This window comes from Tetrao urogallus (assembly GCF_951394365.1).
Source record: "Tetrao urogallus genome assembly, chromosome: 7".
NCBI classification, from domain to species: Eukaryota; Metazoa; Chordata; class Aves; order Galliformes; family Phasianidae; genus Tetrao; species Tetrao urogallus.
In genome coordinates this window covers 27,194,263-27,219,207 of record NC_136820.1, presented here as the reverse complement: position 1 = coordinate 27,219,207, position 24,945 = coordinate 27,194,263, and the positions used below count along the sequence as shown (strand labels likewise).

The following is a 24,945-nucleotide window of genomic DNA, read 5'->3' as shown; positions in this document are numbered from 1 at the left end:
TTATCTACTTGTTTCAACTCACACTTCTGATTTGTAATATCATAACTGGTTTTAAATTACTTTAAAACGCAATAATGAGTGCACTCAGTGCATTTAGCTCTGAGCTGCCTTCTCACCTGCAGCACCAGCATAATAAGGTCTGCGCGGTATCTCGCAAGTTTAATTAAACCTTTCCTTTCTATTATTTTTGCTCCTATTCTAATCTAATGCTTAATAAAAAATCCCATCAACAAGCGCATGTGAAAAACCGAGCTCCGGACACAAAGCCGAACGGGACAACAGCGGCTTTCAGGATCACGAGCGGGCTGCTCGCGTCGCCGGGCTGCCAGCGGCTGCCCTCTGCCGGCCGGGAAGGGCCGAGAAGGAATTCTGCCTGCCCTGCAGCACAGCGGTGCTCCGCCCTGCCCAGACGCAGGCTTCTTCATAGAGAAAAGTGGTCCCTGCTTGCTGATTCCTAATCGGCTATAATAATGTGTGAACATAGTCCTGATTATTTTTTCCCCCAAATTAAATGTAGAAAGAAAAGGAGGTGAGCGCAGAAAGACAAAAAGTAAAACTTTTCGGAGAAGAGAAAGCTCCCAGAAGACCTCCTTGTGGCCTTCCAATACTAGAAGGGAGCACAGAAACAGGAGAATGGCTGTTCATGAGGATGGATAGTGATGGGACAAGGGGGAATGGTTTTAACTGAGACAGGGGAGGTTTGGGTTAGATATTAGGAGGAATTTTCACTCAGAGGGTGGTGAGGCACTGGAACAGGTTGCCCAAGGAGGTTGTGGATGCCCCATTCCTGAAGGCATTCAAGGCCTGGATGTGGCTCTGAGCAGCCTGGTCTGGTGGTTGGTGACCCTGCACATAGCAGGGTGTTGAAACTTGACGATCTTTGAAGTCCTTTTCAACCCAGGCCATTCTGTGAATCTATGAAAACCACTAAGAAGGGTGTTGCACGCTGGATCTCCATCCCACTCTCCAAGCTACAAGTCCATCTTCAGCCACCTGGCCAACCACATGTGGCTGTTGTCTTAAATCAGAAAAAAAACACAAAGAAACAAAAACAAAAAACCCCAAAAAACTACACGGCTTCACAGAAGTCATAAAGGCTGTAGAATTCATGCCTATATATGGGGAATGAATTAATAGGTTTTTACTCCTGAGACCCCTACTATATATGCCCTTAATGAGAACAAGGCACACAAACAAGGCCTTCCTCCTCAGGACTCCAGAAAATAGCTATAATAATTAGGATCACCAGTATAGGATCTTGCCTTACTAAGTAAATGCCCAACGCACTGTGAACTAAAAAGAATTATGGTAGTTTTTCTTAAATATCTGACTCTTCCACAAGACTACTTATTTCTCCTACAGCCTACCACCTGCTTGTTGCTCTTCCTTATCTCACAAGTGAACAACATTGCAGCAGAATGTGCATTAGAGTGATGAGAGAACATGTGCTGCACCTATTTTTTTACTGCAGGCATTTTCATACCAGCTGAGCCTTGGAAAGTTCACAGTAACAGATCTTATCTTTACACAGCAGAAGCCAATCAATACACTCTATACTCCTTGCCCAAGTCAAAATATACTTTAGTGCTTAAAAAAAAAAAAAAAGAATCCAAGGCAAACATATGACCCTTATGTAAATAGGTCTGCAGGAACGTATTATCTTACTCATGGCATGTTGATAACAAGTACGTGCAAGGCCACTTCTAGTAAAGCTGGAGAGTTCCTGAGCTCCACAGTACGGAGTGATTTCTGGATCAAAGAGGCAAATTCAGAAATTCAAAGAGATTCAATGGATTAGGAGGGGTGAAAAAAGTAATGGACAATCAATCACCTTATGAAATTTTTTTTTTTTTAATACCAGAATTGCTTATGGTTTCGGTTTCCCTGTCAAAAGGGATGTTAAACTAGACTACTGCCTAGCACAATGATAGTCAAGTCAGTCTGTAGTGCTCATACTTTTGTTTCAAGTTACCTCTAAAAAAGCCCCTGTTCCTACATAATTATTAAAAACTTGTCCTGAGTAAAAAAAAAAAATTTTTTTTTTTTTTGGTAGAGCATTAAAAATTCTTATGCTTTATGAAATCTTTCTTCTTTTCTTTTCCTTTTTCCATTTTCTTAAGCAAGGTCCCTAATCCCATTGTCTTCAAAGGTGCTTTGTCCGACGACCTATGGCTGAGGGCTGACTCACCACACAGTCGATGACACGCAGCTGAGCAGCAACGGTCTACCTTTCCATCTCACAGTAACTGAAAAAATGCTTGAAATGTTTAGTCATAGTAAAATAGTCATAGTAACTTCCATCAGACTGACACAAATCACCCCGTTAACGCTCTATTTTCAAGAATAATAAATACATTTAAAAATTGAAGCCCCTGAGTTAGAAACAAAGACACAACTCAGCTTCTCTTTGATAATAGTCACAGCTAACCTCAGACAGGTATTTAAAAGATTCAAAAGGGACAACTTGTGGCTTTACGCTAACAAGATTCCCATTAGTTTCATTTAAGTATGATCCAGCACCACCACCATTATCAACCCTAGTAAGCACCTCTGCATAGCTATGTATTCTTTTCAAAACTAGACCAAGGTTCTCATGAATTACTTGAAAGACATTCAGAACAGAGTAATACATCCAAACCCCACACTGAGGCATACAGATCTCTGAACAGCTCAGGTGAACTTGCCTTATTCTCACAGGACCAACAACAGTTTGCGTCACTTTGCCTTGAGTCCTCAATGCAGAGTTCACAATAAAATATGTTAGATGACTGCGAGGCAAATCAATACATTTGAGACCATCACATAAGGAATCAAAGTTTTCCATAAAGTATTTTCCCATGAATTTCAAAATTTTGGTACAGCAGGATGAATTTTGTAGTAGAATAACTACAGAAAGCTCTTATTTTCAATAGTATTTTCAAAATCTATCTCAAAGACCACTTAAGCTCTAGATTTGCATATTTATTTTTTCTTTTAAAAGGAGAGCGCATGCAAATTGCTTGCAGCACTTGTATTTAGGATTGATTCTGTCAACAGCTACTCTTGAGTAGCTGACTTGTAATGTTTCAGTGTGCGAGCAGAAGGATCAGTTGCTTTAACCCATCTTGGCATCCAGTAGTGGGGCAGCCAGCTGCTTCGCCCTGGGTAGTGCTTCTCAAAGATCTGACGGTAGTAGTAACTTTCTTTTGTTCTAGGAGGATTGAAAGGATATTTCTCCGCTGCCTTTTCCAGCAGAAGGTCATCAACCTGTAGAAACAGCAGAACTCACATTAGGCCACTTTCTAATTTATGCAAGCTGATTTGCTCAAAGTCAGACATGAGAATTCACCACAAGTGGCCTATAAGTTTTTTTTTAAAAAAAAACCTTTAAACCTATTCTAAAGGCAGGCAGAGGTTTCTCACAAGTGAATTTTTGTCACAGGCTCCTTTCCATCTTTATGGATACATAACCAAATGTCCAGCTCTGTTAATGTTTCTCTCTGCGTTACATGAGATTATATACAGTATCCTTTTGTTATTATGCTCAAGAAATCCCTTTTTTCTTATCCTTCTCTTTGCTGTGAATCAACTTGCACAACTTGAAGCAGACTTCCTCCATGTAAATGGCATCCTATTCTTTTCTGCTCATAATGAGCTGTTCACTCTGCTTGTATAACTGGGCTCCTAGCATCAGGAGACCTGGGATACAGAGGCAGAAGACACTTTTAGCTGCTGACGTGGCTAAGAAAGGAAGGAAGAAAACTTGCACCAGTTGACAATTTCTAAAGCAGCTTCCCCTCAACATGCTGTGTAATTCCCCACAGCCATGAAATAAAATTGCCTCTACTACACCAATACAGGCTCAGTAGAGGCAGCACAACACTAAGAACTGCTTTCTTCCCTGTGGATAAAGTAGAGAAGGACACACACAGTTGGTAGTAAGACAGACAAGTGCCCATCCATAAGCCCAACTACACATATTTCTGTGTAACAGAGCTCTGGAGTTATTCTCAGTGATTAACTACCTCTATGCACCAGAGACTACCCTTTGTCTGAAGTCAGAATGCTGCAAGTCTTCAGTGGTCACTGGTGCATAGAGAGGCATTAAAAAGCAAAAGGGCTCAGGTGGGCATAACTACAAAAAAAAAAAACAAATGAAATGAACAAGAAAGGATATTAGAGTAATTATACTGTTACTCCGCTACAGAGTAAGTTCATGCAAGTGTTTTCAACTGAAGCAGCTGCTTTACTTATAGCCCAGAAATTGTGTTTGCCAACACAGAACCTAATTTGCAATCCAGATAACTTAAATGATGCTCATTTCCTTACAGTCATTTCTGCCAGACCCTAGCATTTCTTTGTACCTATGACTTCAAATGTCTTTAAGCAACTCCCATCCCAGCCCCATCTCTGAAGTCATTTAAGGCCAAGCTGGATGGGGCCCTGGGCAGCCTGACCTAGTGGGAAGTGACCCTGCCCACAGCAGTAGGGTTGGAACAAGATAATTTTTAAGGTCCCTTCCAACCCAGGCCACTCTACAATTCTGTGAACTTGGAAGGCTACTGATTAAAACTTTTCTTGCTCCTCCACCATGAAACTCAAGTTACTATCACATCTAGATTTATTCTCCCAACTAAGAACATGATCTGTTTCTTCTCTGGCAGTAATATCTCAATGTAACTAAATGTGAAAGAGTAAAATCCCAAATACTGTGGTACTATACCTGTTGATCAATATAGTCCTGAAGAATAGAAAACCAGGATTTCTTTACTGATGCTATACCATCACTGAAAGCTTCTTTGGGTCTCCAGAGTATTTCTTTGGGAAGCAAGTTGGAATCTTCAAAGGACTGTCTTAAAAGGTATTTTTCGATTCCATTCTGTTTGCAGAACGAACAATGCCATGAGTTTCAGGAACTGCAGTACAAAGATTTAAATGCTTGACTAAGAAATATTTCCTTTCAAAAGATCTGGCCAGAAAAGAGTACCCAGTAGCCCAATATTCCAGCAAAATATTTAAAATCATATTTGGTCACATGGAATTCAGCAATTCAATCATGCTTAGAACACATAGCTGTTAATTTGTTAGGTCTGCATTTGGGTTCAACCCTAGTTTTACACACCTTTGGGATTCGCAGTTCTGCTGGTAGAGATAAATAGTAAGAAGTAAAGCGATGATCCAAAAATGGGACTCTTAGCTCAAGACTAATTGGGGAGAAAAACAGAAGAGATACTGAATTAATCCAACACACGAGACACTTATGAAATCCTTAACAGTTAAACTGTCCTTGTCTTTCACATCAGCACAAGATTTTCTGCTTTTACTTGGGAGAAATTTCACTTGTATTCATGACTAACTCATGACTAATTCATGACTAACTCCATTTAATTCATCAATTTAGAGAGTTAAGTTTATTGTCTGAGTGGATTAACTACAGATTTCAGATGACTTATGATGCCATCTGCCGGACAGCTTCTGGTACAATGCATTTACAAACTACAGTCCTGCAGGATTTGCAACATCTGTTGTTTCACATAAACAAAAATACATTGAAAAATCTGTTTGCTTCCAGAGAACTACCAAGAACCTGCAAGCTGCTGACTGGGATTTGCATCAGTATTTGTAAAGACGTCACAGAATCAAGCAAAGATTTCTGAAATCCACATTTGTTTGTATTTTCAGAAAACAGTGAAAGAGAGCCTGTAGAGACACCATGCAGCTGTTGCCTACTTCTCCTGTAGCATATGCAGGCTATGTCAGTAGCAGATATACAGATACAAAGTCTTTCTGCTCATACTCTCTTACAGATGACATGGCTTTTAAGGACACTTGAAAGCAATAAATAAAATTAGAGTAATGGAGGCAACAAATAAAATTACAGTAACTGTGTCTTGGGTAGGAAAAACTGCTCTCAGTGCTTTCCCTCAAGAGACATTAAGCTTCCCAACTTCAAAGGCAAATGGAGATGCTATGCTAGATACAGAGTTCAAGCAGAGTACAGACTGCATTCAGTTTGTTACTACTGCTCTTAAGACTGATGTTCTTCTCAGAGTAGTTTAGATCCAGACAATAATGAAGTTATCATGTGTCACAGTATTCTGAACCATTCAGAAGTTCAACCAGCAACAAGTGAACAAGTAATTGTTACAGTCTTCTCAATGGCAAAGGAACTTGTATTATCTTGTTAAGCTCTTCTATCAGGTGTATTCAGCATCCAAGAGACCACACCTTACCCATGTGCTGCAGTAGTTCTGTCTGCACGAAGTACATCAAACAGGTAGAGCTCCTTCAGAAGCCTCTCGCTCTCTTCTGCAGCCTCCTCAGGAGATGGTGCCTGTAACCAGACGTGTATGTAGCATGCAGATCTAATACAGCTGCAGTAAGGGAACCATTACTCACTGTCCTACATTTGTGTGTGCAAGCGACAGCTGACAAAAACTTGTCAACTTGCACACTAAGATTCCCAGATACCTATTTATAGAAATAAGCAATCTCTCCTCAAGTACAAAACAAGGTGTAAGACCAATGCATGCCTTTGCAAATACATCATTATAAACTGGAAGCATACAGAACTCCTAATTTTAACCATATTCATTTTCAAGAGCTTAAGTAGGATTCACACGATCTCAGAACTAGCAAAGAATACACACAAGAAGTAAGAGTCTGAGTGAGTTTGAAAAAGTCACTTTTCCATGAGTCCCTTGGATTTTATGCCCCCTCAGGCATTAGTCTTAACAAGTATACAGCTGCGACAATTCTCAAACTTCACACCTTGAGATCTCAGTAGAGATTTTCTGTTTAAGGGGAGAACTTTTGTTTAAGAAGTCCAAGGGCCTGCTGGAAATATACTTACCTTATGGAAATATATATATCCTTGAGTCAACTCATCTGATCCTTCTCCCGAAAAAATGACCACACTGTCTGTTTTCTTGCGTATATATTTGGAGACAAGATACATACCTTAAAAGAAGTATAAAGTTATTAAAATACAGCTATATATGTTATACACAGTTGATACAGTTTTAATTTAGTATCTTAGAAGTTTCTTGCCTACAATAATTTCTTCTGTAGCAGAGAACTGCAGTGCACTAACACTACACCTTGTTGTTGTTTAAAGCCAACCATCACCAGCCACACAAACCAAATGCTGCAGATACATCTAAAATGTGTACTTATAGTTTGCACTCAAAATATGCAAGATGTATGTGTTAGTCACCCTGGGAATGCTGGAAGATTCTCATGGGAACAAACACAGAAGTTCTTCTAACTCAATTAAAAATGAAGCATGTTTAATCTCAGCAGAGTCCTGAAAAAAACCTTCTGGACTTAAATCTTTTTTTTTTAAAAAAAAAAAAAAAAAAAAGAAGTATTTATTAATCAGAGTTACGTCCTTCCCCCATTAAATCTTTCCAAACAATATGCTTTTGTAACAGAAGTATTAAACAGGACGAGGGGAAATGGCCTGAAGTTGTGCCAGGGGAAGTTTAGGTTGGATACCAGGAAGCACTTCTTTACAGAAAAGGTGATTAAGCACTGGAATGGGCTCCCCAGGGAGGTGGTTGAGACACCATCCCTGGATGTGTTTAAGATCCATTTGGATGTGGTGCTCAGGAATATGATTTAGCAGAGGGTTGTTAGAGTTAGGCTAGTGTGGGTAGATTGTGGCTGGACTCTATGATCTTGAAGGTTTTTTCCAACCTGAGTAATTCCATGATTCTATGAAAAGGACCTATTTTACTATATTTCTTAACAGGAAATAATCACAAAATAAGGATAGCAGATGAAAAGTTGGCTTTATTTTTTAAACAAACATTTTCAGTATTTCACACTACAAAATCCTAGCCTCATGTAAAGTTCCATTCAAGGACCTAAGTTTTCAAACCTGTTTTATCTTTTTGGCTTATTAACTTGTTTACAAAGCTATAGGCTGATGTAAGTGTAACTGGGTAAAATGCCATAGCTCGCATTAGGCAGAAGGCCACACTAGATTAGGGTTTTTCATTCTTATCATGTTGGTAACCATTTTTTAAGGACCTGCTGGTGACTTCTGCCATTTCTCAGAATCAAGCATACATTAGGAGAAGTCTACCTGACTTCAGTGTGCATGTATTGCTAGAGGGTGATAAGAAATACTTCACTTTAGTATTAAGATTATGCAAGAAACGTGGCAACCATAACTGTTTCTCTATGGTAACATTCAATGCCTCAAACACTATTCCTCAAATACAGGTTATGCCTCACATAACCTGCACATTTTCCCTCTTCTTCTAAGGTTCATACTTATCAGAATGGAAAACCTAGACCCATAGATCAAATATTTGTTTTTTATATCGTGTTCCTTTTTCATCACAAAGTTTCAGGAATAGCTTTTGGCAATATCTTATAGTCAGTGACTTTGAAACTAATAACCAGTTTGGCCTCAATCCAACGTCACATTTGAGAGCTGGGGGCAAGAACTCGGGAGTTTCTGTTCCCAAACTCTACAGCAGTTAATGATGAAAACAGAGTTTTGCATAAAATGTTATTAAAGCAATACAAAGTGAGTATTGCTATTAAAAATCTTACCAATTGAAGCTCTTACTGTTGTTATATCGTAGGTTTCCAAAGAAAAGATGACCTCCTCTACTGCCTGAATTCCCTCTTCAGAATTAAATATTACTTCATGATGTTCACTGCCTATATGAGCTGCCACCTGTTGGTAAGAAGTCACAATAATGTATTAATACATTTTTAAACACACCCTCTGAAAGCATCAGCTCCCTTTTGCTATAAGCAGTGAGAATTACAGGACTTAAGGACAAGAAAACACAACGCCGTAGCAGCCACTCCTACTTGCAGTGGTGCTCTGTCAAAGGGAACACTCCTCCCAACTGCACTGTGCTCAATTCTGACTGCAGAACATCCACATCTACTTGCCCAAAGCCTAACAGAATCTGCAGAGGATTTAAATACTCTGGAATTTACTCAGAAGAAAAAAGACAGCTCAAAAGTTAGGACAGCTGGATACCCAAAGGGAACCTCAGATACCCAACCATTTGTACAAGGCTCTTAATTCAAGATGCTGACAATGAACTTGAAGTATTTAGCTTGCATATAAATGCCATTAGCAGAGGAACAATGACATGGTGACTGACCATAAAACTCAGAAGTTTTAAGAGACTGAGACCATTCTGAGGTACTGTTTCCTTTAGTAACAATAAAGTCCATCACAAAAGTCTTCCAAAAAAAAGAAGGGAAAATAGTTATGGCTCAAATCCTCTTTTTGTAGCAATTAATTAAACATCAAATGTTGTACTAAATGATTCACAGCAAACTGATTTACATCTTCAGATTTTAATCAGTACCAAAATCAATACCGTACCATGAAGTTAGCACAATTAATATGCAGTCTCTAATACTCAACAACTCAGAACGACCTGGAAACAATATTTATTATACCTTTCTGGCAGCCAGTAAATCAGGACTGTTTTCCATCCCAATTGCAAAGGTTTGTAGTGGATATTTTATGTTCATTTCTTTCATCAGTTTCAGAAGAACAGCTGCAACCAAGCTGGAATCTAAGCCTCCTTTTAAAAACAAAACAAACAACAAAATGCCAAATTATTTCGTTAGATGACTGACTGTTTTTTGTTTCCCTCTAAGGGCACTAAGTCTAGATAGCAGAATTTCACATGCAGGTTTCATTTTTAAGCAAAGTGAATCTAAAGCACATCTGTAAAGCTGCACATTTACCTCTGCTTAACATTGTACCACTAGAGATGCCCCTTCTCAACCCAGCTACACTAGGCTCTACTCTTCATTTCAAAATTGCTCTCCATCATCTTCTACATACGTTACTTTACTAAAAAAACTAAGGAAAAAAAAAATTTGAGGTGCTGTTTGAATAAACCAAAACAAAGCAAAAACATTTTGTTTGACCTACAACAGAATGGTCAGTGTAAGAATTCCACGTCTCCCTGATCATTTTTTCAAAAGCATGCTTAACATTTTGAGTGAAATTCATTTTTGAATCTATTTCAGAGTGAAAAGGCTCACTAGCAGCATTCTTACTTTTCTTCCCCTTACTTTTTCCATTAGAAGAGTATGGATGCATTTGAACAGTTTGAAAAACAAACAAACAACAAAATACCAAGAGACATCCTAAGGCTCTTCTATTTACTCTGAGTAGCTAGTTCTACTGCTCCTTGTCTACTTCTACTTGTCGCTCTCCCTTTTATTTGCTATACTGAGCAAAGCACAGTCCCATACTCTGCAGTTCTAGCAGAGAACAATATGTTCTTCTGCTTGTTTCCTACACTTTGTACCTAGTTTTTCAGCTGAGTGCACTAGCAAACATTCCCACTCTGATTGTCCTCTGTGGGAACCCTTTCCTGCAAAAATTTCCCTATGGAAATTACATGAATTACATGCAAAGTGAGAGGAAAGACAGAGAACACAGAAATCAAACTGAGTGCTTGAGACTGAAAATCAGGGAATCACTGTTTCCACAGTGAAGCTGAGTTCCAATCCCTTTGTGATTGGAAGAGCAAGCAACTCTGTGATGCTCCAGGTATACTCAAAATTGTGAAGCAAGGAGATACTGTGGTAACTTATCAGTACAGGACTTGAGTTTTACCACTGATATGCAGTGTACATGTGGACCTGAGGAGTCAACTGTCCTCTAAATTGAAAAGTCCATTTCAAAAACAAATTTCAGATATTTACTGAGGCTGAGATATTCCAGCTCTGCATGCCTCCATGTTTCATTTCCCTCCCTCCTTCTTTCTATCATGTCACAGTAAAGAAATGCTTCAACAGAATCTCCTGGTCAGTTCTCTCTCATTCAGATGCACACTTGCTAGGATAGGTGAAAAATGAGTGTAACTGCCTATGTTCAGTGCATGAATAAACAGTGTTACCAGAACTCTACCCAGAAGTACAAAGTGCTACAAAAACACAGTGAATAAGATGTGAGTCCCATGGCTACAAAGCCTTACCTCTGCAAGACTGAACTACCACATCACTCTGTCAGAGAACAACTTCTTGTACCACAAGCTACTACCTCACCTGAAAAAGAGTGTACTAAATAATTTTGGTCCAGAAATTCCCTTGTAATTTGGTAAACAAAGGGCAGTTTGTGATGTAGGCTAAGTCAAAGAATACGACAGGTAAGGATTTCAGTCCCATTTGCTATCTGAAACAGTCCTCTTTTTTATGTTTCAGAGTATATTTGGTGATTTTGCAATAAAACCATCTTTTTCTCTTCTTAGTTGAAAATGGTTATTTCTTCAATAAGACAACATCCCAGCCTAGAGTAAACTTAACAAGCATACGACTTTCAACATATCTGTAAACTAGAAAACTTCATCACAGACCATTAAGGTCTCTTAACTAAGAAAGCAAATGGAAGATTCAGATCCCTTCAGGCACATCACAGCAGAACAGTCAGTATTTTTCTTCTAACTGGTCGATGATGGCTGAGAAGTGAGAGAAGACAGAATCACTGCAATTTGTGCTATTTACCTGACAAAAGACAACCAATCCTTCTGTGAGCCATCAAACGCTTTCTAACAGCATTTTCAAACAGAACACGGATGTTGCTCTTCACTGTTTCAAGATCAAAGCCTGATCAGGAGAAAGAAGACAAAACCAAAAGAAAAGCATAATTTCATAACCAAATTATGATTTTATTCCCACTTTTTCATCAGAATTAATAGGAAATGCTTCGCTGTACTACCTGAAGGCAGATTTTCCACTGTATCACAAGCAGCATGGAGTGGTTCATCTTTATAGCTATGAAACTTTACTACTTCCACTGACGCAACCTTGCCAGAGGGCTTCAAATCCAGCACTTCATAATGACCCGGAAGAAATGGTTCCACTTTAGGAAATAAGGATGTTGAATGCTTTAAGTTGATTAGTCCTATAAATAAAACAGGAGGAAAACAAAATAAAATAGAGAGATAGTTCAACCTGGATTTTCTAAGGTATACCTCACTCGACTTCAGATTTGTTTATGCAAGTGTTGACACTAAGAGAGTTACTCACAAAGAAATAGATAAATAATACTGAAAGTGTTCATAACAAAGGAAAAAAACCCTCATCATATAACATTAGCATCCATTAAAAAATTATCCAAAGCTACAGAAAATTTCAGTGGGGTTTTAAAATTCTTGGCTTTTACAGATTGTAAATTCCAGTGGCATTATTTCCCACTGAATTGCAGGAATAAATTCTAATATCATTTAGTGAAGCATAAATCTAGCTTAGCTCTTTAGACTACATTCAACTTTGGGTAACTGAAATACCTTGGGCACAATACTAATACTGTTTTAGAACACAAAGAGCTATAAAATCAAAGTTATTTTAGGGATTTTAAGGACAATTAAACATTTTCAAGAGTTAGCATCTGGTGTTGGTTTTTTCTGTTTGTTTTGAATGAGGCACAGATTTCATACTACTAAACATTACTTCTTTATTACTGAACTAATAGTTCACTTTCTCTTCATACTTAGAAGAGACTAAAAAAGCGTGCCTCCAATAACAATACTTAATACTAGATGCTCAATACAACTGTTTTACCTTTTGCCTCAGAACAGACACCCAAAAATCCATCATCAGTCAGCACCTTAAACAGTGGTCTGACTCCATAGGTGTCTCTTGCAAGAAACACTTTTCTGTTTGCTGTGTCCAGAAGGATGAAAGCAAATACACCATCCAGCATGGATGCTGTTTGTTCTATCCCTCCTCTGTTGTAAAGATGAAGGATAACCTCACCATCCACCAGCGTTTGATACTCAAATCCAAACTGCTTCTGCAACTAAGAAAAGAAACACACAAATAAACAGTTGCAAATACTGATTAACAATTGAAAAAAAAAAAAAAAAACAAAAAAGAAGAAGAAAATTTACTAAAGAAAACAAAGGTTTTTGTTTTGTAAAATAGAGCACAAAGTTTCACAAACATTTCCATCAAAGAAGGAAATTACACTTATGTACTCAAAATATCATCCAGGATCATCTCAGAGCCAACACAGATTAATTCTGCAAACTCAAGCAATGTGCATTATGGCCTATTTTCAGGGAAGCACTTCTGTTAGGAGAAATAAAATTGCAGACACACAATCCTGGCTTTAAGAAGCACATCTTCCAAAGAGAAAAGGCAGAAGGAGGCAGCCACTGGTTATGAAAATTCCACTCAAAATAGGACCAGAAACAGAAGACAGCTGCATTAAGATCAAGCATAGTTAATGTTCTCCTGGTGCTGCTTCTAGAGGCCTTTCAACAACTTCTGGACACCTGGGGGAAGATGGGGGATGGTGGGAGTTTCAGTAAAACACCTGAAAGTAAAGAAGCCCCATATAATCAATGTTTTTGCATTTTAACTTAAGTTCTTTGATTTTAATTGCTATTCATGAGACAAAGATTTGGCTCAAATTGATTAATTATTAAAATAAAATTAAAATTAAAATTAAAATTGCCCTAAATAAGATGGCTGTTTCACCAATGATTCTTTCATAGGTAAGAAACAAAAAGAAAAAAAAAGGAAAAAAAAAAGGGATTCTTTATAAAAAAAGAAGGCCCTTAACCAAGGTAGGGAAAACAACCAAACAAGTTCCTGCTGACAGAACATCAAGTTTTACATAATTACATTCCCCTTAGGTTTCAGTGACATGAACTGTGAGTGATTCTTAGTCCTTACAGCAACAGAAAAAAACACAGTGCAAAACAAAATTAATATTAGTCTGCTGATACAATACCCTTTACAATACACCAATTGCCCTGGTGTATGTACATCTTACCTTTCAAAAAGCCAGATACTTAATAGATGGAATGTTAGCCCCCTTCCTATTTAGCCAAATTCCCAATGACATCGCTGACAGTAGCTTGACTTCAAAACTTCTATGTGTTAGAAATACAAGACACTTCAGATTATTCATATATTTCTGATACTACCATGCTCAATTTCAGATCCATTTTAAGCATTTAGTTGCAGCACGATTCAGAATCAGTCAAAAACTGTAAGCTGCTTTATAGTCTAATTTTGGATTATCTGAATCACTTCCCTTTACAAGCAACACATCTCAGCACTGGCACACAAAGTTCAGCAGCAGTATACAGACCATATGGACAATGCTCTCAGGCACAGGATATGGTTTTGGGCAGACCTGCATGGAGCCCCACTGACTCGACGATATTTGAGCTCAGCATATTCGAACCATACCCTTACCTGTTTAAAATTGTAGATTTCTCCATTGTAACACAGCCACAGATAAGGGAACTTCTTCACTCGGATCGGCTGCATGCCATACAGCTGGTCAACAACCGCAAGGCGGTGGAAACCAAAACAGCAGTTGGTGAATCCATTGACATTCTCAAAACGAAATGCATCAGGACCTCTATGAGCTATCTTCATGGCACTCAGACACTGCACAGAAAGGCATTCATCGCTTCCAAACAAGGCCCAGATGCCACACATCGTGAAGCTGCTGAGTTACCTAGAAATGGAAAACACATTCAGTCAGAACACAGAATCACCTAGGTTGAAGGAAACGTTATAGAGCACAAAGTCCAATCACCTACCTGACCTATATGCAGGACATGACAACTGGAAATTGTGGATACAACATGTTGATAAATAAAAAAAGTAGGGTATCAATTGCTGGACCATGAAAAGAACTAATGAAGAGAGCAGCAGACCTTATTAACACAAGGTAAAACACAGCATGCAGATATGATAAGCCTTTGTCCAGCTCAAGAAATTCAGTTTAAACTTATCCTCGGGTGGTTTTTCATACAGTTCCAAGCTGGGTATCAGGCAAGATCTGTTGAAGTAACATCACACCAACAGACGCTTTCTGTTCTTTCACATGAGAGCTGTTCTTCTGCCACCAAAGGTACCAAGGGCAGCTTCACAGCTAGGAACAGAGCTAATCCCAGCACTTCTCCTTGTATTTAGTTACGGACGGGCTGTTTGCTCAGTTATGCTATATGGGAAATCAATTTTCCCGTACTCTCCGCCAGAAGCACCGTGCAGAGCCAGCCCTTCCTAGGGGCGAGCATCCCTCCCCAGCCCCGCTGCCGGTGTCCAGGCAGGGCGCTGAGGCCATGCAGGGAACGGGGTGTCGGTCGCTGGGAAGGCACGGGGAAGCCGTAGGACGGCCGAACCCTGTCAGGAGCGCTGCTGTAAGCAGCAGGGCAGAGATGGGCGTTCGGCCCCACCACGCGCCTTCAGAAGGCTCGCCCATCACCTCCAACCCACCGGCCGGACCAGAGCAGGTGGAGCAGGCAGCAGCAGCAGCAGGGAAATAAGCGGTACCTCCCCCATGCCGTGCATCGGGCTGCCCCTCCCCCCAGGGTCTTCTGCTCTTCCAAACGGCGAGAAACACGCGACAGCCCGCCCCTCAGCCCGCTGCAGGCGATCACTACCGACCTCACAGCACACCAGGACCTCGGGTTCCCCCCCCGGTAGCGGGCCTTGGCCGCCCCTTCCTCCGCGGCCTCATGCAGCCCCCGCGCGGCCGAGGAACGGCGGCTGGCGATGGCCCGGAAGGTGCGGCGGGGCGGCCCTGCAGCAAGCCGGCTCCCACGCCCGCCCGAGCTCCTACCCGTGCCGGCCGCCTGCAGGGAGCGCCGCCGTCCACGATGCGCCGAGCAGAGAAAGAAGCGGCCGCGGCCGTGTCCGCTGCCAGGCGGCGAGCGGTAGCCGAGCTCCTCCCCTGCCGCCTGCTGAAAGCTGCGGGCAGGTTTCATCATACGGAGCCCGCCCCTGGCGCGGGCAGGCCGAGGCTGGCTCGTTGCGGCAGCCCCGATGGAGGAGGGCTGCCCCTTGGGGCCGGGGGTTTGGTGCGCGCCGGCCCTATCGGGGTGTTTTAAGGAAAAACGCGAACTTCTAGGCGATGTGGGACTCCTTAGGTTCACGGGGTGGTTTGTAAGGGTGATCTGTAGCCATCAGAACTCGTCCACGGGGCTGCCTTGTGTTCAGTTTGGGGCCCCTCGCTGCAAGAAAGACGTGCAGGTCCTGGAGTGTGTGCAGGGAATGGCAGTGGAGCTGTGAGGGGTCTGGAGCACAAATCTGATGGGGAGCGGCTGAGGGAGCTGGGGTTGTTCAGACTGGAGAAAAGGAGGCTCAGGGGAGACCTCATCACCCTCTACAACTTGCCTGAAAGGAGGTTGTGGCGAGGTGGGAGTCAGCCTCCCAGGTAACAGCGATAGGATGAGAGGGAATGTCTTCATGTTGTGGCATGGGAGGTTCGGGCCGAGTATGAGGAAAAAAAATCTCAGAAAGAGTGGTGAGGCACTGGCACAGGCTAACCAGGGAGGATCGCATCCCCATCCCTGGAGGTGCTCAAGCAATGTTAAGATGTGGCACTGAGGGATATGGTCAGTGGGCATGGGTTGGTGGGTGGACTAGGTGATCTTAGAGATCTTTTCCAACCATAATGACGATTCTTAGAGCTGTGTTACTTTGTTTGGAAAAGAGAGCATTTACAAGGCTGCACAGTACTGCAGCCTTGTAAATGATACCTACTGATCAGGAGCGTTTACTGAGGAGCTTGCCTTGGGAAACTTACGTATGCTATAGGTAAAGGGATTTTGATGCCTGTGTGAACTTCATTAATGGGCAGTTTTGCCTTTTTCCCTTAGAAAATGCTGAAGTGAATAAATTCTGCTGAGAAAACTAGAAAGAGAAGCGCTAAATATAAACCTTTATTCTCCACGCATACTTCAAGAAAGTCATTAGTAGTCACTTGCAGTGCCGCTTCATCATTTGCTTTAGCTGACTTGGTTTGAAACTTCAGTACTGTGCATAAAGTTCTTCAGATCATGAAGAACTCTATACAAAGTTACTTTTTCAGATTTTAGTAAGCATGCTGCTGTACTGTATGCATGAGAAGTGCCTCCCATGCTGATCATGAATAGAGGTAGAAAGCTGCTGCTCAGCACAGCCTTGCTTACACCTACTGACGCTAAAGATTGGACCTGGGAGAGGTGCAGCTTTGGGCAGCTGTGCAGGTGCCAGATGGACAGTTCTCAGCAGCTTTGCACAGCGTGGGCAAGGACAGTGAAAGTGTGAGCCTTGGCACATCAGTCACCGCCCACAGCACGAGAGCACTGGTTCTGCTGGGGAGCACCTCATGCAGCCTCCTGTTGGTTTGTTGTTGTTGTTTTTTCTTTCTTTCTTTCTTCTTTTTTTATTCCGGAGATCTAAATGTTAGAAATTACATTTTGAAAATGTACAATAACAGGTAAACACTGCATTAATGTAGGGTTGTTGTTTGTGTGGTTTTTGTTGCTGTTGTTTGCTTTTTTTGTCAGGGTCTTTTGTTAATAGCTTTTCACTACCTCTTTTCCTTCTTTTCTACCTGCAAAGAAAAGATCTCTGGAAGAGCCTGTATTTTATGGGTAATTCCTGGTTCATAATGGGGTCTCATACAGTGTTTTATAATAGTGAATACAAAAGTATTTGGAAAAATGAGAATATTGTCATAAAAAGCCAGAGCGGGGAGGTGAGAAGCAAATTGCAGGAAGAAATATTGGACAAGCACAGTCAGCAAAGCTGCCCAATTCCTCATTAATGTCTGTGCCCCTGGGGCACACTGGGTAACAGCCACTTATTTATCCTACCTTTTATTACCCTTCTTAAAAATTGGAGCAAATGGCCACATTTGAATGTGTCTTGCTTGTTTCATCCTCCATTTTAATGAAGTTTATGTTGTTAAATGTAGGACTAATGGGAGAAATACCAGACGTAATATATTTTCAGACGTTTGCAATTTCACTAGTCACTAACTGCAACAGCACAGGTGATAACTGATATGTCTCTGTCCTTTTCTAGCCTTTTCTCTGCTATTGTCAAGTCGCTCTTTACAGTCCTTTTACATTAAATGCAGTCCTTTTACATTAAATGTTGAGAAGAAAAGCAGCTTTGCTCTTCTCAGCCATCTTTCAGTGCCCTGCAGACACTGCTAATGGGCAATAGTTTCTCCAAAGCATTGTCTTCTTGATGACTTCCCTGAAGCAACTTTCGGCAGTATTCCAGCTTTCCTATTTCTATATGCCAAGATCACAGCCTTCTTTGTAAACTCTTTGCAAGCAGACTCAGACCTATATTTGTTCTTATTCTGATGCCTGACTGGTGTTTAACGGCGGACATTCTCTGCAGATATCAACTTGAGATCAGTCCCCTTAGAAATGGGCCTGAATCGTGGATGCTGGTTGGGAGGAAACCCCCAACCCAAAGAACTGTTACATATGCTTTTTTAACAACTTGCAAAACAAGACAGAAAAATTAGTTTTCTGATGCTAATTGTATAACATAAAGCAGAATAATTCTCTTGAGTTTTTAGTCATGCTGATAGAACTAGTTTAAATCCTGGTTCTTTTTCATACGGTACAAAAGATCAGGTGTCAGCTGAACTAGGCTTTAACAGCTGCAGTCAGTGTAGTTTCGGTGTAGCAGGATTAACAGCAAATTGCAATCTTCAGTTCATTTTTTTGCTGTGCAGCACCCATTGTGACATTTTGCCCAATTCGGTAGATGTTTTATTACAAACAAGATCCTATTCATCTCGAATACAACTAAATTCCACTGTAGGAGCCATGGCTAGCTGGTGTAATTTTGTAACAGCAAAACCTGTGTTTGACCATATATAACAGTCTTAAAACTCATTGGAATGTATTTTTGATATGGAATTACTTGACTTGGTTCTAACAAAGTCATTTTCACACACATCAGTGGTGCAAGTTTAGTCTTGTAAAGCATTGTATTTCGTGTTCCTAAATAGAATTAAGATCAGAGGGGGAAGAATGGCAATTAGTGAATACTGCCTTTTTTTAGAGAAGGTAAAATCATTATTTGGTTTATAAAGGGCTGAGACACTGAGCCAGTCTAAAACATAAGGATGCAGCAGCAGTTTCCCATCACTAGATAGTGCTATTGCCTCAAGATGAGAAATCGTCTTGCTTTTAGTATTGTAGCTACCAGCAATAGAGGTGAGGAACAAATGCAGCAAAGGTCTTCAGTGAAAGAAATAGACGGGCAAATGCACTGTAGAAAATGCAGTGTAGAAAATAAATAACTGCAGTAACGCTTACACTAAGCCAAATATTTTCTTTAAATGAAAATATAATAGCGAAAGTCATTTGTTTCCAGTTATCTCACATATGTGCATGCTGAAATACAGCTTACTGCATAGTCAGTATGTGGTGCCTTCTTTCTAATCTGTTAAATCAAATAGTAGCAAACCCTTCAAATGGTTGCTTTCTTTCTTTATTATAGCTATTTACTCTGCTGCTTTTTTTTTTTTTTTTTTTTCTTTTTTTTCCCTCTAGGAATTAGTTCTGAATGCTACACAGAGGTAATTTTTGTTACTGGTGTTATACAAATAGTAACACGGCATGTCTCTCCTCCCTGTTCTTCCATAGCTAGGAACTCTTAACAACAGACTTTGTAAAAATGTTTCTTTACACGTTAAGAAAAGAGAACATGAAGGAAAGACAATTCTTCCTATTTAAAAGAGAAAACAACCAACAAGAGATGGAAAAATCAAGAGAAGAAAACTATTTCTAAAGGAACTCAAAATGCAGTATCAGTTCAAAAGGAGTAAAGAATTGAACAATTAATGGTTGGAAAGTAGGGAACTTTGTTCTGCATGCTAATTTGTACCTCATTTCTCATCACAGATATTTCAGATAATAATGCATTTCTACTAATGCAAAAGCTTGATTTCCAATATTAATTCCAATATTTTTATTAAGCTTTCTGTGTTATTCTGTTTTCTAAGGAAAAATAAGGAAATGTGAATGAACTAAAATCTTCTGTCAGCTCTCACCCTAGCACAAATATGCGATACTGATGCTTGGATCTCTGGCAGCCACCCACGGAACCTTTTTGCTTTTGCCAGGAACGGCTATGAGACAGGCAAACAAAAGAACGTACCCACAAGTGTTGGCTACTCTTCAAGCCATTCTGAAATTCACCTCTTTTGGTTGGGACATTTGATGTATCATTTCTGTAGGATTTGACAGAGAAAGTATTTGCACTGGCTACCTATTAACTTGCACGTAAATGTAGAATAAATGGAAATTTACTTATCTGTACAGAAATATATCAGTAACAAGAATAAAAAGAGATGCATTTTTCTTAAGTGCCAAAGTTGGTTTATCAAGGCCATTTCAACAAACACAGCAGGGCCAGAAAGTACATTTTGTTATGGCAGCCTAACTAATTATTAGCACACCTGTCAGTGTGATTTATGTCCATACTGAGTAGCATTCCTTGAGAAAATCTCTGGGCATGGGTTACAGAATAATACCTGCCAAGAGCTACCTCTATAGAGCACCGTGGATGAGACTGAGGTTTCATTCCATCCACCCGAGGGAATCCCAGCAGACTTCATAACCTTTCAGTGCTCCTGCATGCCTTCCCATCACATACCATGGTACTGAAGGTGAATACCATTTTCTCAGTTTAGTGATAAGTGATAAGTAAACATCATTCTGGCGGGCTGCATTGGCTTATTTTGACTGAAAAAAGTCATAAAGTAGTTACAGCTCCTAGCTCTGACTCATGTAGGTGTAGCCCAAGGCATTCTGAAGTGGGCTTTGGGTGCCTAAGCAGGACGGAAACATCGTGGGGAATGCTTTTCTTGTAGAACATTCAGGATGGGAGCATATTGCAACTTGTCTGACATTTACAATCAAAATATAAAGATATTTAACATTCTTTAATTTTTGTAATGAGCAAATTGCCTTTCCCTCACGTTCTTTAAAATGCTCTTTAAAATATCAGCAAGATGCAGAAATTATTCTTCAAGTCTGCCACTCAAAGTGCATCATTCAAATTTTTGGCACACGCTGGACACTGTGGATTGTTTTAAGTTAATTATTTGTTTAAAGCACATCTAATCAGCATGGATAGCAATGCAGAGATCATACACTGTTTAAAGGCAGACAGTATTTCTAACTTTACAGATCAGTGAGGTGTATTATTGCATGGCAATTCCATTGTTTGTGCAAGAAATACAGCAAATGAAGTTCCTTATCATAATAGGAGGTCAGACTTAAAGCCACCAGGTGTTTCTTTGGGCAAAAGAAGAAGGGAGTAATAAACTTAAGCACAGATAACCCCTTTCTTTATTGTTTTATAATCCACTTTTCTCAAATAGATGACAGTAAATTAGTTTTACAAGTCTGTAAAACTAATGCACCGTATGGATTACGTGGACCTAACAACAAATAAGTGTGTGATTTCCCAAGTCAAGCAGGTGGAGGTCATTGTGACAAATTGAAACTGTTTGCTTTCCTGAAGGCCTTTGTTTCACTCTCAGATTTAGCATAGGCATAAATTATATGTGTACTTCAGCTAGTCCAGTTTGCCTGCAACTACAATTTGTGGGTTCACATGGTCACAAAGAGTGAATAGTAAGTTCTGTAGAGAAGAATGATCTCACTGAGTCTGAAAGACAAGAGGATTTATTTTATAAATAATATTAAGCAAATAAAACATAATATTTAATATGGTCATCTCTTTAACAAAAAATGAATGGAGAACAAAAAAAAGTAGCTTGCAGATAAAAAATATGGAAATTACTCATCCATATATGTTTCCATGGTCTTTGATGATGATTCATAAAAATACTGGCATAAATTAATTCAAGATAGAACCATTTATAATTGAACAAATCATCAAGAAAAAAAAAAAAACTATGTAAAATTTGGCCTATTAAAGCTGGTTCCTTGCCAGACATTAATATGTAGAAAATAGGTTGCAGAAAGAAATTACAGTTCTGCCTTAGATATCTAACTAAATATGTATTCAGTCATTGACTTGTTGAATCACAACATTTTGTCTTCTACATTTCTGTCTTAACTAATTTCTCTTAACTACAAGGCTGTTCCTAAAGCAATTCTCCTACTTTATAATGCTGGCCCACGACCTCAGAGATGGATGTTGGTGATATGACATAGAAGTTGAACCTTCTCACTAATATTCCTTCACATTTTGTTGTCAGCAGAAGGGCAGTCTGACAAAATGGTGTCTAACGTGGAAGTGTGTATGAAGCGAAGGGGTGGAACTGAATTCCCACACGTGGATAAAATATCTCCCATTGATATTCATTGATGTTTGCTGAATGTTTATGGAGAGCAAACAGTGGATTTTGGCACAGTGAGGTGGTGGGTGGTGCATTTCAGCAGTGGAGACATCAATATGAAAGACAAGCCATGTTCCAGACAGCCTTGCAGTCACACCACAAAACTAAGAGTATCTCAATCAGATAGTCCATGTGAATCAATGGATTTTGACCAGGGAGCTACGTACAGAGCTGAATATTGGCTTCAACACATTGGAAATGGAGGCGGCCACATTGGAATATCCCAAAGTTTGTACCAGGTGGGTCCCACGAATGCTCACACAGGGAAAGAAAGAACACCACACGCAAGTTTGCCAGGACCTACTGAGCCAACATGAGGTTGAAGGTGACATGTAGGCTCTTTTTCATCACTGGCAAAAACACGTTGGTAATGGTAGTAACTACACAGAAAAAAAGCAGTGTTCTGGGGGTTTTGTTTGCTTTTTTTAATAGCAGAGAAGTTGCTCTATCAGATAGTGTTACTGCACTCTTTATCTGTTGCAGCTTCCATGGAAATAACAAAAGAGGCATTACTTTTGGAACAACCTGCACAGACACCTGTATTCTCAGACTGCTGCACAGAGAGATGCAGAGTTACGCAGCTGATGTGTATCTGTTCGGATAGATACTTACTCTTAAGCACTCCCCAAAGAGCTCAGTAGCGAAGATGCCCAGCCAGGGAGCTCCTGAAAACTACCCAGAGATGTGCAAAGTGACAGAGGGCCTCTTAACCTGCCTTTGCCCTGTCACCTTTTGGAAGCTTGCAGGAAATGATCCTGTGTTTACCTAGATAGGGAAAGTCCTCACCCTTTCCTCATTTCTTGCATAATGCCATGAAGTAGCTAATCTCCTTGTAAATCAAATTACTTCACATCATTTTCCCTCTCATTCATTCTCAGCCACGTTTATCCCAGCATGCAAGAAAGGAAGTTGTGTGAATCTAATAACACTGAGATATTCCCATGGTTCCAATATGTTCCCCATCACTGCGGGTTTTATCAGGAGCAGAGGACAAAGCAGCAGCACACATATAAGAAAGGGATGGTGGTGAAGCTCCAGGTGTGCTCCCCTTTCCCTCCCAGATGGAGGGAATGGCTTTTCCCTCACACAGCCACCAAGCATCACGCTGCTATGTAGCTCAACAGAAGGTTTGTAGAGGTGTTTGCTGCCGCTGCACATGCAAGGTATCTCCTTAGAAGAAACAGATCCCTTTGTGTTCTGTAACTCACCAATATCTGAGAGCGATAAGACTGCTTCTGTGTGTGATATGCAAATCTCTGCATGTAGTGTTAATAGCTGTTATGCAGTGGCCAACGCCCTGCCATTTGTTGAAGCAAACACTGTGCACAGCAATATTAATAATCAGTCCATACCTGACCTTTGTTAAATTACAGCTCATTCCACCTTTGTTCTTTGAAATTCTCCTTTCAAACCAGCTTAGGAATAAGATAACTCAGTAAACAAATCAGTGTGAAAAAGTGTAGCAGCTCATGCATGCATACGTGATACACATAGGCCACGATCCCTGGCAGTAGCACTCCCACGATGCAAACCAGACTTTCGGGTTTGCCAAGCAAGATACAGTCTCGCATTCAACTCCATGATATTTAATACCTGTAATATGAGACATTTTGAAAACTTTACCTATTTCGAAATGTTAAGGCACACATGGACATGGGTGGACAGAACTGCAATCAGAATCTGGAGTAGTAAAAAAGGAAAAAAAAAAAAAAAGGAGGAAATGAGGAGACAAAGACACCTCTACCTCATCTGCTGCCTTTGCCAATTCCATTGCCTTTGTTATATGTAGGCCAGTCCAAAAATAACACCTCTTGTTTATTTCTATGCAAACTACAACAGATACAAAGAGCACAATCGCACTGATAGCGCAACTTCTCAGCTACAAAGCACTATTTTTCAACAGAGTCACAGCCATCAGCTGTGCATTTTCGGCAGTGATAAACATGAGCCTGCATGCTGCGATCACAGCCACCTTCATGGCGGTCCTGAACATGGTTTATCTTTCACATTGCCCTCACCACTGCTGGAATGCAGCACCAACCACCTCACTGTGCTCACATCCATCCTCAGGGCTCCACAAACGTTCGGCAAACATCAGTGAATACTGGTGGGCAGCACTTTTATCACATGGAGGAATTGAATTCCATGCCTTTGCTTCACGTGCGCTTCCACTTTAGATGTTCTGCCCCTCTGCTGCCATCTGTTGCATGGCAACAAAACGTAGTGGAACATTGGTGGGAAGGTTCAATTCCACTGCCAGACTGACATTCACCTCTTATGTCACGGGCCAACATAATAGGAACCAGTACTTTCAGAGCAGCCCTTGTAGTTTACAGCTGTATTTATTAATGCCCAACACTCAAACTCTCCCATCAAGTGTGCTCACCTCACCTTTGCCCCTGCTGTGATGGAACTGCTCAGGGAAATCCTGTTCACTTCTGGTCATCGTTTCGAGGACACAGTAAGGAGCAGAATGAGGCAGGACTGGAAATATGACAGGAGCTTCTGCAGCCAACAGAGAAGCCTCATCTCGTGCTGCCGTGCCAGTGACTCATTAGGAGAAGAGCCGAGGGAAGGGCACAACTGGGGCCAGACGGTTTCAGAGGGCGAGCACACATCGACCTGCAGGAGGGCAAAGCCGCAGTTCGAGCTGAACCCCACTGACGGGAGCTGCACCCGCACTCTTTGCAGCACTATAATCCCAATCTACAGAACCCCATTAACTTCCTGCTACCTGCCAAACGCTTCCTTGGTCACACTGTAACGCCAACCACCTAAATCCGCAGTTCGTCATCATACTTAACCGCATTTTCCCAGGAAAGATATCCAGA

At 40.6% G+C, this 24,945-nt stretch overlaps 1 protein-coding gene across 1 annotated transcript; it reads right to left on the bottom strand.

Annotated features, from left to right (window-relative positions):
* Positions 1–3,036: 3,036 nt before the first annotated feature.
* Positions 3,037–14,436, bottom strand: ASNS (asparagine synthetase (glutamine-hydrolyzing); the record flags this gene model as incomplete). Its single annotated transcript, XM_079538536.1, has 11 exons — positions 3,037–3,246; positions 4,703–4,858; positions 5,102–5,183; positions 6,213–6,313; positions 6,833–6,939; positions 8,545–8,671; positions 9,418–9,545; positions 11,482–11,583; positions 11,696–11,881; positions 12,541–12,778; positions 14,188–14,436. The coding sequence occupies 11 exons, from the start codon at positions 14,434–14,436 to the stop codon at positions 3,037–3,039; spliced, it is 1,686 nt and encodes a 561-aa protein (XP_079394662.1).
* Positions 14,437–24,945: the final 10,509 nt, after the last annotated feature.